This window comes from Myxine glutinosa, chromosome 3 (genome assembly GCF_964187855.1).
Source record: "Myxine glutinosa chromosome 3, kmMyxGlut1.1, whole genome shotgun sequence".
Classification (NCBI taxonomy): domain Eukaryota; kingdom Metazoa; phylum Chordata; class Myxini; order Myxiniformes; family Myxinidae; genus Myxine; species Myxine glutinosa.
Window position 1 is genome coordinate 55,247,891 of NC_136263.1, and position 13,185 is coordinate 55,261,075.

The 13,185-nt window shown below is 44.5% G+C and overlaps 1 protein-coding gene across 1 annotated transcript in view; it reads right to left on the reverse strand.

The window, feature by feature from the left end:
• Positions 1-3,505: 3,505 nt before the first annotated feature.
• NSUN3 (NOP2/Sun RNA methyltransferase 3) overlaps positions 3,506-13,185 on the reverse strand; it is a 46,239-nt gene continuing 36,559 nt past the window's right edge. Inside the window, exons 5-8 of the mRNA XM_078774075.1 lie at positions 7,145-7,302; positions 5,964-6,085; positions 4,455-4,572; positions 3,506-3,787 (exon numbers count right to left, since the gene is read on the reverse strand). Of these exons, the coding sequence (XP_078630201.1) occupies positions 3,632-3,787; positions 4,455-4,572; positions 5,964-6,085; positions 7,145-7,302 (554 nt within the window). The 3' untranslated portion in view covers positions 3,506-3,631. The remainder of the gene's footprint in view (positions 3,788-4,454; positions 4,573-5,963; positions 6,086-7,144; positions 7,303-13,185) is intronic.

Here is a 13,185-nt window from a genome sequence, read left to right on the forward strand (position 1 = left end):
CCCATTGCTGGTTCACAAGTTATCGCAGAAACAGTATTTTTACCGAACATGACCTCTGACCTCGTGACCTCAAAATCTAATCAGTTCATCTTTACCTCATTATACATACTTGCACCAAGTTCGACTAAGATCCCTTTAGCCGTTCTCAAGTGATCGTGGTAACGAAAACATATCACGGACGGACGGACAGCCGGAAGGACAACATGAAAACATACTGCCTCCGGCGACTTCGTCGGCGGAGGCATAATAATTCAAATTTGTGCGGAGAATGGAGGGGAGCATACAGATAAATTCTAACTAAATTCGAACTGCGTGCATAGGGACTTTGTGGCCACTCTGTGCATGTAAATTTCCAGGATCGCTCAGTTCAGGTGAGGAAAATGTAACATTCCATATTATGCATTCAATTTCACGAATGGATTTCTTTCCTCAATAGCCAAGGTTTTCTGACACATGACCAATACATTTCTGAAGTGTGAATCCATAGTTTGTTCGTTTTTCAGTTTAAAAGTACAATGGTGTCTTCTAATGTCTTTGTCATGCATTGGATTCATGTACCAGCTCCACCATGACACTTAGAACAACGTTATATTTTTGAATCAAGGGGTGCGCAAAGCACCCCTCCCTTTATATGAAACGGTTTCTCTGTATGGAACTTCAACACAGGGACTTAACATTAGTTTCTTGGCTTTTGCTGGACGAAATTGGCTGCAAATTTCAGAAATAAATGCTTTGTACGTCGAAGTAATATGTTCCAAATTTCAGCAACTTTCGTTTCCGCATTCTTGCGTTTTAAGGAAAACCTTAAAACCACGTTGCTGTCTGTCAGTCTGTCTGCCCAAAATGTGTTGACAATCATATCTCAAAGGCTATGCATTGAAACTCGTTGAAACTTGGAATATACATCGGCCAATACATCTCATTAATGGCTTTTGAAACAAATTCCACCTCAGTGCCATAGGTTTTGCTTGGCTCATAGCGGCGAACCCCAAAAAGTTGGACATAGAAAAATTTCGACTCCGGTAGTAATCAATATAGAATGAAGCAGTGGGCAGAGAGCATGAAAAGTCACAAAAACAATGGCAGCAATTTTTTTTCTTTGAACAGGATTGGATTGACACCGTATTTCATGACGAGCAATGGAAGAGGGGGTTTACAGTGTTGGGCAGGACCTCCATACAGACCGTAGGAAATAGGTTGGTTTTTAATTTGTGCGATTTCATTGATGTATGTGATGTCTCCATGTATTTTTTTCTTCCGTCGTCGTGATGGCCACTTTCTTTGGCCACTTGTAGTGGCCAGAGAAAATGAAGGACATTCTTGGGGAAAATGTCAGCGGCATAGAAAAGGTCCCTTTGTATGGTATGTACCATGTGGCAAACTATAGAAAAGAAGGGACATTCCATGGCTTGTGGAAAATGCCAGACGATAGAAAATAACGGACATTCAAAAAAATCTCGCGTGCATGCTGGACTACCCTTGTGTTCTTAGGAGGAACCAAGTAATGCTCTCGAAAAGTTCATATAAAGGGGCACCCTCCATATATTGGTTAAATACATTTACTTCTTCATGCAGCTGTATGAATAAAATTGGCACCCCTTTATATGAACTTTTCTGGAGCATTACTTGGTTCCTAAGAACACAAGAGTAGTACAGCATGCACACAATATTTTTTGAATGTCCCTTATTTTCTTTTGTCTGGCATTTTCCACAAGCCATGGAATGTCCCTTTTTCTGTTGATTGGCATTTTCTACAAGCGATGGAATGTCTCTTCTTTTCTACAGTTTGCAACATGGCACATCTATATCTATAAAACATAGTTTGTGTGTGTGTGTGTGTGTGTGTGTGTGTGTGTGTGTGTGTGTGTGTGTGTGTGTGTGTGTGTGTGTGTGTGTGTGTGTGTGTGTGTGTGTGTGTAATGTTACCGATAGACTCCTAAACGGAGAGGCTCTCGTACTTGATATTTGGCATAGACATAGCCATTGAGCCTGGGACGAACATGGCCGAGACCATATTTGACGAGATCCATATTTTTTATTCATATTTACCTCAGCGCATTTCAGCGAAGTACCCGCTAATCTCAGCCGGTTCCAGAGCAGCTCGCCGATTCGCTCAGAGCGATCACGTGATGTTCCATTCCCGCCGCCAGACTGATTCGCTCAGAGCGATCACGTGATGTTCCATCCCGTCACACGTCACACGTTTTTTCACCTTTTATGCGATCGTGTTTTGTATCGATTTTGTGCGATATGAATTAAATGTCTTTGAAACAGCTGTGAAACATCTTTCCACAACCCTTCCGAAACCGATTGGAGCAGTTTATTGCCGCACAAAACGAGATCCGCGAGCGAGTTGGTCGAGTCGTGCTGACCAAGATGGCGACACGGCGGCTTCACTTTTCACGGAGTATGAGCGTTCTATATATTTTCAATTCAGTGCGCCCGTGATTTGTGGCATAGACATGACCATTGGGCCTTCACGGTGTAATTTGTGCGAGGCTTTTGTCCGAGTGAGCTTGAGTCGAGAGGGCGAATGTACGGGTTGGGAATGTACGGGTCTCCCTTCCCCCGCCCGGCAACGCCGGTACTGGAGGACGTCACAGGATCGGTGAGTCTCCAAAATCCGCTTCGTGCTGTTGCGAATATGCAGGACTATGTCCGATTGTTGTGCTGCTCTCCGACCATGAGAACTGCAACGTCATTGTTGACTGGCCATCCCCTTCCCTCCCCTTTCCCCCTCCCCCCTCCCTTTCCCCTCCACCCTACCCCCTCCCCTTCTCCACTCCCCCTCCCTTCTCCCCTCCCCCCATCTTCTCCCCTTCCCCCCCCGTTCCCCTCCCCTCCCCCGCCCGGCAATGCCGGGTACTTCTGCTGGGTCCCCCCCCTCCCCATCCCCCCTTCTTCCCTCTCCCCCTCCCCCTTTCCCCCTCTCCCCCCTCCGGCCCCTCCCCTCCCCTCTCTCCCCCCTCCCCTCCCCTCTCTCCCCCCTCCCATCCCTCACCCTCCCCATCCCCCCCTCTTCTCCCCTCTCCCCCTCCCCCTCTTCTCCCCTCCCCCCCGTTCCCCTCCCCTCTCCCCTTCTCCACTCCCCCTCCCCTCTCCCCTCCCCCCCTCTTCTCCCCTCCCCCCGTTCCCCTCCCCTCCCCTCCCCTGCCCGGCAATGCTGGGTACTTCTGCCGGGTCCCCCCCTCCCCCTCCCCCCTCCCATCCCTCACCCTCCCCCCCTCTTCCCTCCCCCTTTCCCCCTCCGGCCCCTCCCCTCGCCCCCTTCCCCCTCCCATCCCTCATCCTCCCCATCCCCCCCTCTTCTCCCCTCTCCCCCTCCCCCTCCCACTCTTCTCCCCTCCCCCCCCCCCCGTTCCCCTCCCCTCCCCCGCCCGCAATGCCGGGTACTTCTGCTAGTACCATATAAAGGGGCCGTTTCTATGCCCCTGGCATTTTTCCCAAGTCCATCGAAATGCTGGCACAAAGTGCCTACCACACACACTACAAAGAAACAAACAACCATAGGAAAAATATTTTACTTTTTACATCAAAGCACCCAAAAATGGGGTTTACAGAACCTACTTTCGTGTCAAAAAATCAAAACAACACTGCAATATTGGTTGAAATCGAGAAGCAAAGGTTTGCTTCAGTGGGAGCGACGGAGTCGACTCAAGTAGAGGGGACCCCAAGGATATGCCTCCGTGGGAAGTAGTAGTATGCCGTGGCGAGCAATTTCATGCCCAGGACCAAATTCCCGGAACATGTCGGGAAACGCAGAGAGGACGTCAGATGGGTCTTCAACCTGTGAATATGCGCAAGGTCACTCCCAACTGAAACTCTGCTGCACCACTAACCAAGCATTTGCCCCTGAAACTCAAACCAGACAGTGAGGTTCTGCTACATGGAAGGATTAGAAAAGACATGGCTGTTTACATTAGATAAGCAGATACCACCTGAGTGAGTGATGCAAAGTTACCAGTTACCAGGTTGAAATCCCAAATAAAATATTGTTCATCCATGTGCACCCCTCTCCATTCCCACCCCAATCTTCCACTGGCTCACACTCCCAACTCTGAATCTGAAAACTACTCAATGCCATGAAACATCATGCAGTACTGTTGTATATAATTCCATGGGGATAAATGTCACCAGTTGCAAATCAAGATGGTTTGGAGATTTGTTTTCTCAGTGCAATAAAAAAAAGCTACTCTGATCAATCTTCCTGTCCTGCAGAGTCTTCATTGGTACTAAAGAATACATAGGTTTTGTGCCACACTGCTGTGTTGCAAAATGCTCACAGAACATTACCTAGTGTCAGTCGAAGTTTTAATAACTGCCGTTTCTAATTGCTATACGTTATCCGAGCAATCCTAATATTGGGGAATGTTCCGAAAATGCCATAAGCAACTTAATGATGATCAATCTCCATCTCCAAAAATTAAAAATAACACGAAGTCAAGCCTGATTACCTCAACATTCCCGCTTTCCTTGGATACGGCATCGACAACACCATCATTCTCCAACAGGCTGAGAGTGCAGGTCACATAAAGCACCGTGCCACCTGGACGTAGTGTACGCAGCGCGGAGCTGCAAATGAAGCTTAAGTGACAATGCGGCACCAGTCAATAAGCAGAGACGCCGAGAGCTGCACCACAGTATGCATGCCAAATCACAATCATATTTGTTCTTTCTTCAAAGCAACAACGCCCAAGTTAGACAGTCATCTTGACTTGTCACACCGAAAAGACGGGAAAAATCTCAAATGTATACTTTCATCTCTTCTCCCTGTTAAGGCCCGAGTGCTCCAAGGCAGTGTTCTGGGCCCAGTCTGATTCCTAATCTTCAATGGTTGTTCACTGGAAAATCCCCTATATTTTCTGATGACTCCACCCTCTGCTGTAATATCCCTCATCCTTCTGAGAGGCAGGCCTCTTCCCTCTTGACTTGAGCCCTTGACAAAATGACAATCTGATCAAACACTTGGAAAATGCTTTTCAATCCTGACAAATGTCACACTCCCTCTGAAAGAACCATCTGGAAACCCCCCTCTCCTCCCCGACTCCCTCCGCAACTACTTTCTTAACAATCATCTTAAGGATGTTCAGTCATTCAAACTCCTGAGCCTCACTATCAGCCATGATCTTTCTTGGGAAAACCACATGTCAACGTTGGTCTCCAAAGCCAGCCACCGATGGGGAATCCTCCGTCGTACAAAATCCTTCCTTGGCACACCCCCTGCATCACACTTGGCTCAAAACAAGGCCTTTAAGATCATTGCATTCTCCCACGATGAAGCTGAGTCTATGGGCCTATCACCTCCCCATCACAGACAAGTTGGTGGTCTCTATTTTCTACGGCCTCATTTCTGGTTTTGAACCCTCTATTCTTTCCGTGCTTTGCCCTCCCGCCCCCCCCCCACCCCTCCCTCATTTCCCCCAGGTTTAGGCAGTGCCCACATAATCCTCCATCAACTCCCAAAATCCAGAATCACTGCTCACCTACACTGATTCGTTCCTTTTTTTATCCTGCCTGTGGAACCAACTTCCATTCCACATTCTCTTCAAAATCATTCTTCCCTCTGTCTTCAAGACAGCTGTTCACCACTACCTCAGAGCATCCCCAATCCAAAACCATGATGTTTTCTACCCATATTAAACCCCCACCCACAAGTCAATCTCCTTCCAACTTTCCAATTTTCCCTTTCTGAGAGTTTGCTTTTTGTATTCACGTTGTCCACTCCGTGTTTTTATTCCTCTCCACACCCAGTTGTCCAAGTATCCCTCCATTTTTACTTCAACCCTGCAGTTGACTTCACCCTCCCCCCCCTCCCCCCCCCCCCCCCCCCCCCCCCCACCTCTTTGTATTGTTCCTTTTGTTCTGTTGCATCCTCATCCCTTCAGTGTTCTACCTCTTCCGCGAGGCCGGACTCTGTTTTCAAAAAAAGGTATTCAGAAAGATTTGCATTCAATGTCCCTTACTGTAACAAGTTAGCTTGTAGAGATGGCAAGTCCGACCTCCATGCAATGCGTTCGCGCACCTTGTCGGTTTCAGAGTTGTACAGCCAGCTGCGGTCATTGGAGCACGGCACATCAGCAAGCACCTGGAGTTAAGACAGACAAAAGTAAAATTGCAAGTCTGTGTTGGCAATTTGAACAACCTCTGGCTTTAACCCTGGACCACGCAAGCTGGCTAGTTTCTTCCCATGTCACAAACGGGATTTGCTATATCTGGATTTGCAAAAGACAATCCAAAAATCAAACAATTTTTCGAGCTTATATTCTCTTAAATATGGAAATCCTCACCAAATTATCATAGCTCACTCTTGTCTGCTAAATAATTGCATATTTAAGTTAGGCCCTCATTCATTCACAAAGAGCCTCGTTTGGGAAGTTTTCAGAAAGCCAATCACCAAGAAAATACGGTGAATTTCACACACGTTATATATGCCCTCGCTCCACAACACCACACCCGTAGATGCATGCATGCATAACACCAAACGTGAACTCCAAACAATCACAAAATCCACTTCTCATCACGTCAAACCAGACACAAAACCAGCTATGTTCATGCCCCGGAAACAAACAAACAAAGACACGCACAAACAAATGCACGTACAAACAAACGCACGCACAAACACAAAAACAAACACAAGCACAACCAGAGTAGACCAGAAAATCACATTTAATCAAAAGCATCCGTCCACAACGTTTTGAGATAACCTGCTACAGCATATCGTTTTTGGCCCCATCTCCCAATGGTGAAGAATCACTTAACAAATTATACCAGCCGGATCTGAATCTGGATCTTCACCAAAATTGAATCGATTCTTCCTTGTCACACATACAACCTGTCCACCATGTTTCGGCCAAATCCATCCATAACTTTTTGAGATATCCTGCTATGTATCGTTTTTGGCCCCATCTCCTAATAGTGAAGAATCACTTTAAAATTAAATAATTCTCAAATCCGAATCCATATTCAGATCTTCACCAAAATTGAATCGATTCTTCCCTCGTCATACACGCAACCTCTCCACCAAATGTCATCCGAATTCGACCACAACTTTTTTAGATATCTTGTTCACAGACAGACAGACATACAGGGTTGAAAAACATAACCTCTGTCCACCTTTGTTGGCAGAAAGCGGACACGTGCTCACCCGATCGTAGGTTTCTGGTTGCGCCTTGCCAAACCAGCAGCCATCCTTCGCTGTGATGTGAACCATCGGTTGAAGGACCTCCTGTGGTACATACGACTCCAGCGTATGCCTGAGGCGCAGGTTCCGCAGGGGAGATGGTTCATTGCAGCAAAGCAGTGCTGAGATTGGTCATGGCAATGGAGGGAAGAACAGCACGGGTATAACTAAAATGGCACTAGGCAGAGCGCATACCTCCGCCAGTCTGAACAGTTTAAGTTTTGTTTCCCACTGATAGGTCGGATCTGGATCCAGATCTGAACCAAAAGCTATTCGGCTTGTTCTTTTCACTTACCCAAGCTGTCCACCAAGTTTTGTCAAAGGTCATGCACAACCTTTTGAGATATTGCACTACATATCATTTAGCCCATCACTCAATGGTGAAGAATTACAACCCAAAAAAATTATACACACATACACACATACATACACACATACACACACACACACACACATACTTTGAAGAAGAATACCTACAACAAACAACTAAGTTTATTATTGTTCTTTGGTGCAAAACAAAACATGATTACTCGTTAAACAGCCTCTCTAATATACATGAACCAGATCAGTTCAAATGTTCAAACTGCACTCTGACACGCAGTTTTGCATGTTTCAGTTGTTAAGGCAGCAGTCTCATTACGGATGAATTGTTTAAAGTGTCGAAGGGTCGTAGTATTCCTCGCATACACTTTGTGTTTGAGGAAACGCCAAAGGAAGAAATCAAAGGGTGTTGTTAAATCACAAGACCGTGGAGGCCATTCAACTGGACCACGACGACCAATCCATTTGTCTGTAAAGTTCAAATCAAGGGCCTGGCGTACACTGGCAGCATAATGAGGAGGCATACCATCATGCATGAACCACATTTGGCCATCATTGAGTGGAAATACATGCTGCTCCAACATTAGAAGGTAATTTGCAGCATTCACATTTTCTTCGAAACATATTGGTCCAACAATGCCTCCAGAAGTAATGCCTGCCCAGACAGACACACTAGCTTGATACTGGACGTTGTGCTCAACAGTAAATTGTGGGTTGTCTACTGCCCATATCATGCTGTTGTGACGATTCACAGAACCAGATAAAGTAAACTTGGATTCATCTGACCACAAGATCCTGTTCTGCAAATCATTGTCCATGTCCATTAAACCACGCAATGTCTCACATGCCTCAACGCACTTGTCAAAATCATCCTCAGATAGTTGGTGAATTAATCTGGGTATGTATGGTTTCGCATTAAGATCTTTTAGTATTCTTCGAATCGATGATCGGCTTATGTTGGTGACGTTTGATAAACGGCGAGTTGATAATGGTGTGTTACTGTCAAGTTATTGTTGAATAACCGCTCTGCTTTCCTCAGTTTGAACAGGATGAGGCCGACCTGGTGACTGTTTTGGAAGAATGCTGCCGGTTTCATCAAACTTCTTGTTTATTCTGCCGATGGTTCTTCTGACAATTGTGTCGGCGCTACATTCTTTGACAAGTTGTCTGTGAACTTCAGCCAAATATCCAGATACAGAGTACAAGCGTACGGCGCAATTTTTTTGTCTCACGATATCCTCCATTATATTAGGGTGTCAAATTCACAATGAACTGAACTAATGCAAAGACAAACACGTGCAGCACAATGAGCGAAGCTCACCCCGATCCAGATCACGTGATGCACCTCACCCTGTTGCGTATCACGTGATGCTTGTGCATGTTGAAGCGGTCACATCCATTTACGAGTAATCATGTTTTGTTTTGCACCAGAGAACAATAACAAACTTAGTTTGTAGCAGGTAGCATTCTTCAAAATGTGCCCAGGGTGTGTGTGTGTGTGTGTGTGTGTGTGTGTGTGTGTGTGTGTGTGTGTGTGTGTGTGTGTGTATATATGTGTATATTTTCTCGTATCCGGATGCAGATTCACATTCAGATCTTCACCAAAATTGAATTGTTTCATCCTTGTCACACACCTAAACATGTCCACAAAGTTTCGTCTGAATCCGTCCAGAACTAGACCTTTTTGATCATGCAAAATATCAGTTTTAGCCCTAACAATGGTGAAGAATTACTTTTAAAAATTATCTGATCTGGATCCGAATGCGAATCTTCACCAAAATTGAATCAGTTCTTCCATGTCACACACCCCACAAACAGACAAGCAGGCAAACAGACAGACAGACAGGGGTGAAACCATAACTCCCATCCACCTTTGGTGGCTAATGTAACAAGTGGATCGAGATCATGTAAAATAAATAAAAATGAATGACATGTCATTGGGGGCTGAAGAAACAAGTGAGGGTTAATTGAACAATTGGACCTGTTTTAAAATAGGCAACCAGAACCAGATAGAAAACCAGAGTGTGCCATTGCTTCCAACTTAAAGGAAGGTTGAAAGCGAGCAAATATTTCCCCAAGCATAAAGTTCGATAAAAATCAAATACAGTTTAAAAATTCCCCATGTCGACCCCTGTGACACAAAGTCCGCACCCCATGGAAAATGAACAGACAGTCAAATCCAAAAAATCATATTAAATGTATCTCCCAATGTTGATTGCATATACAAAATTTCATTTTAAAATGTGCCCGTAATTGCATTTCTCGGTATTTGACCTTTTCACACCCCCAACCCGCCCCAGGGACCCATGGGGTGGGGCCAAAAATGATAGTACTCTCGCACTTTATTGCCATGTGGTAAGCACAACTTCCAAGTTAAGTGAATTTCTCCCCAACCATTTCGGAGATAGCATGACGGACAGACAGACATCAGAGGGTTGGGGCTTGTTGATTAGCGAGGGATTATGGGTGGTTGATAGAACCCTGGTGTTGGGCTAGCGGCTAGGATGCCGGCTTAGGATCCGAGGATCCTGGGTTCGAATCCCGGTCGATCGCTGAATTAACGCCAGGGGGGTTGACTCAGCCTGTCATCCTTCCGAGGTCGGCTAATTGAGTACCAGTTCACTGGTAATTCCCTGTTTGTCGTTAAAGGCGGCAAAAAGGGTTGGCGTCAGGAAGGGCATCCGGCCGTTAAGCATTGCTTCAAAAAGGGGACCGAAAAACATCAACAACCACGGTCCCCGAAAAAGGCCAACCCCCGCTTGCGGGGAAAAATGGCCTCTAAAGGTGGTTTTTATGGGTGGTTGATTCCCTGTTTGTGATTGCCTCTGTGATCTTTTCCTGTGTTCCTTATGACACCGCACGAGACACCGAGTAAGAGGTCGGCCATTAACCACACTAATTGAAAACCAGGCATGGGGCACTATCGCTAATGACACCGACTTAGTGAGCACAGAGGCGAAAAAGGTTTGTGAGGTCACGCCTTGAGGAGCAGTGATTGGTCCGGGATTTGATTGACATGGTGAAGAATCAGTCCATTGATTGATTCTTGGAGGGGACTGGTAAGATGGGACTATGGGATTGGTGAGGCAGGCACGGATGACGTCAGAGCCACGAGTACAAAACACTTGGAACGGCGAAAATTTCCCTTTCTCGTTTCTTCTGATTCTGGATCCCATAGCGAACGGTCGCATTTTGGCTCCCTCAGCATCGACATCCTCTCGCCCTTCTCGTTTTGGAGCTGGTGGTGAACGGTCGTGGGCCGACATTTTTCTCTCGTCTCTTGGGTCCGGACTTTGTTGGTGGGTGGTCGCTGTTGCTCTTGCGCAAGGAAGCTTCATCGCGAACGGTCGTGTTCAGAGATCTTGCTAGTGGTCGTGAGGAGGACATCTTGCCAGTGGTCATGAGGAGGGGAACTGAGGACGGAGAGCTGCGGTTTCCGTGCAGAGATCGTGTGGACAAGCACGGCTGGAAGAGCGAGCTGCATGCCAAGCTGGTTCGCTTCGCGCAGGAGGCCTACTTCGCGCCAACGAGCGCGTTTTGCGCGCAAAGACACCAAGGCCTCAGACGATCTTTGACGATTCCTGATGAGACACATCAGCTGATTTGAGCTAAGTGCCCACAAATAACACGTATTTATTTTCAGTTATTTTAGACCAATTTTTGTATTCGAGTCTGTATGTGGGGACGTCCAGTTTAGGAATTAAAGTTTTATTTGGCTGTGTTTTACTTTGTCACTGGCATATTGATTCATAAGAAGGCATTTTCTTGTACATTTTAAACCTGTGCCGGTTGGATTAATTATTGCAGGTTTGAGGACTGCCGGTGGAATCCGTGAAGGTAAGCGCTCTTCGGTCTCTTCCCCCCACGTGTATTCTCCGCTATTTTTTGACTGAACGCCTCGGAATTAAAGCTCGTTCGGAAATCCGTTTCCTTGGAAGATTTTAATCACCAATAACGCGACGTATATATATATATATATATATATATATATATATATATATATATATATATATATATATATATATATATATATATATATATATATATATATATATATATATATATATATATATGTATGTATATATATATATATATATATATATATGTATGTATGTATGTATGTATATATATATATATATATATATATATATATATATATATATATATATATGTATGTATGTATGTATGTATGTATATATATATATATATATATATATATATATATATATATATATATATATATATATATATATATATATACATATATATATATATATATATATATATATATATATATATATATATATATATATATATATATATATATATATATATATATATATATATATATATATATATATATATATATATATATATATATATATATATACAGGGTGATTGAAAAGTAACTCCCTATTTTAAAATACTTATAATTTATTTCTTAACTATAATTTTTACAAGAAATGGATATAAGAAGAAAGCGTATAGCATGAAGTTTTATTTAAAATTCCATATGGGCACCAGAATTCGCCACCAGCTTCTCAAGCCGCCCGGGAACTGCGTCAACTGATTTCACCAGGAACTCTTGTGGGATGGAAGACATAACTTCTCGTATTCGCCCTTCAAGTTCTTCCAAAGTCGTTGGTACAGTAGACTTGCTCTTTTACCCAACCCCAAAGAAAAAAGTCACATGGTGTTAAGTCAGGGCTCCTGGCTGGCCACTCATACGGACCACGACGACCCATCCATCTCCCAGGGAAGTGGGCATTCAGCCATTCACGAACAACAATCGCAAAATGTGGAGGAGCGCCATCTTGCATGAAAATCAAATCTTCAACATTCTCCGAAGCACTGATAAATGGCCAGATTTCGTCTTGCAGAATGGTGAGGTACCTTTTGGCATTCATGGTATCGCGAAGAATGAAGGGACCTACAATCCTTTCCGAAGTCATTCCACACCACACCGTTACCTTGGGCCGATATTGCGTTTTTTCAGAAATAACACGAGGATCTTCTCCTGCCCAGTAATAGCAGTTGTGACGGTTCACAAACCCACCGATGTGAAATACCACTTCATCAGACCAGAGGATATTTTTAAAGAGATCAGACCAATCTTCATACCAAGCCAGCATCACCTCCCAAAACTCCATGCGAATGTCGCAGTCTTCAGCAGAGAGTGCTTGACAGTAGTGCGGCTTCCAAGCATGCCATTTAAGCTCCTTTTTGAGCACAGTTCGTACTGTGTGAAAGGAGAGCCCACTTTCCCTTGCTGCTTGTCGAATTGACTTTCTTGGGCTATGTGTAAACATTTCTTGAACTGCTTGCACTGTCTCCGGGTCACTGGACTTGGAAGGGTGACCGCTTCTTCGAGTATCAGATACAGATCCTGTAGCCATGAGTTTTGCATGACAATTCTTGATCGTCTTTGCCTCAACTTGAGCATGTGCTCCTTTAATGGTCCTCCACCATCTTTGCACTTGAACAACGGATTTCCAAACTTCGTAACGTGCCGCTAGCTGGGCACGCTCCTGCAGGGTAAGACGTCCAGCCATGTTTGTAGGGCTTCCGAATTTGAAACAAAAAATAATCTGAAAAAACCAACACAGATTAAATTCTCATACATTAAGGAACAAACACTAAAAATTTGAGAAAGATATTACAATAAATAAATAATTTCTAAATAT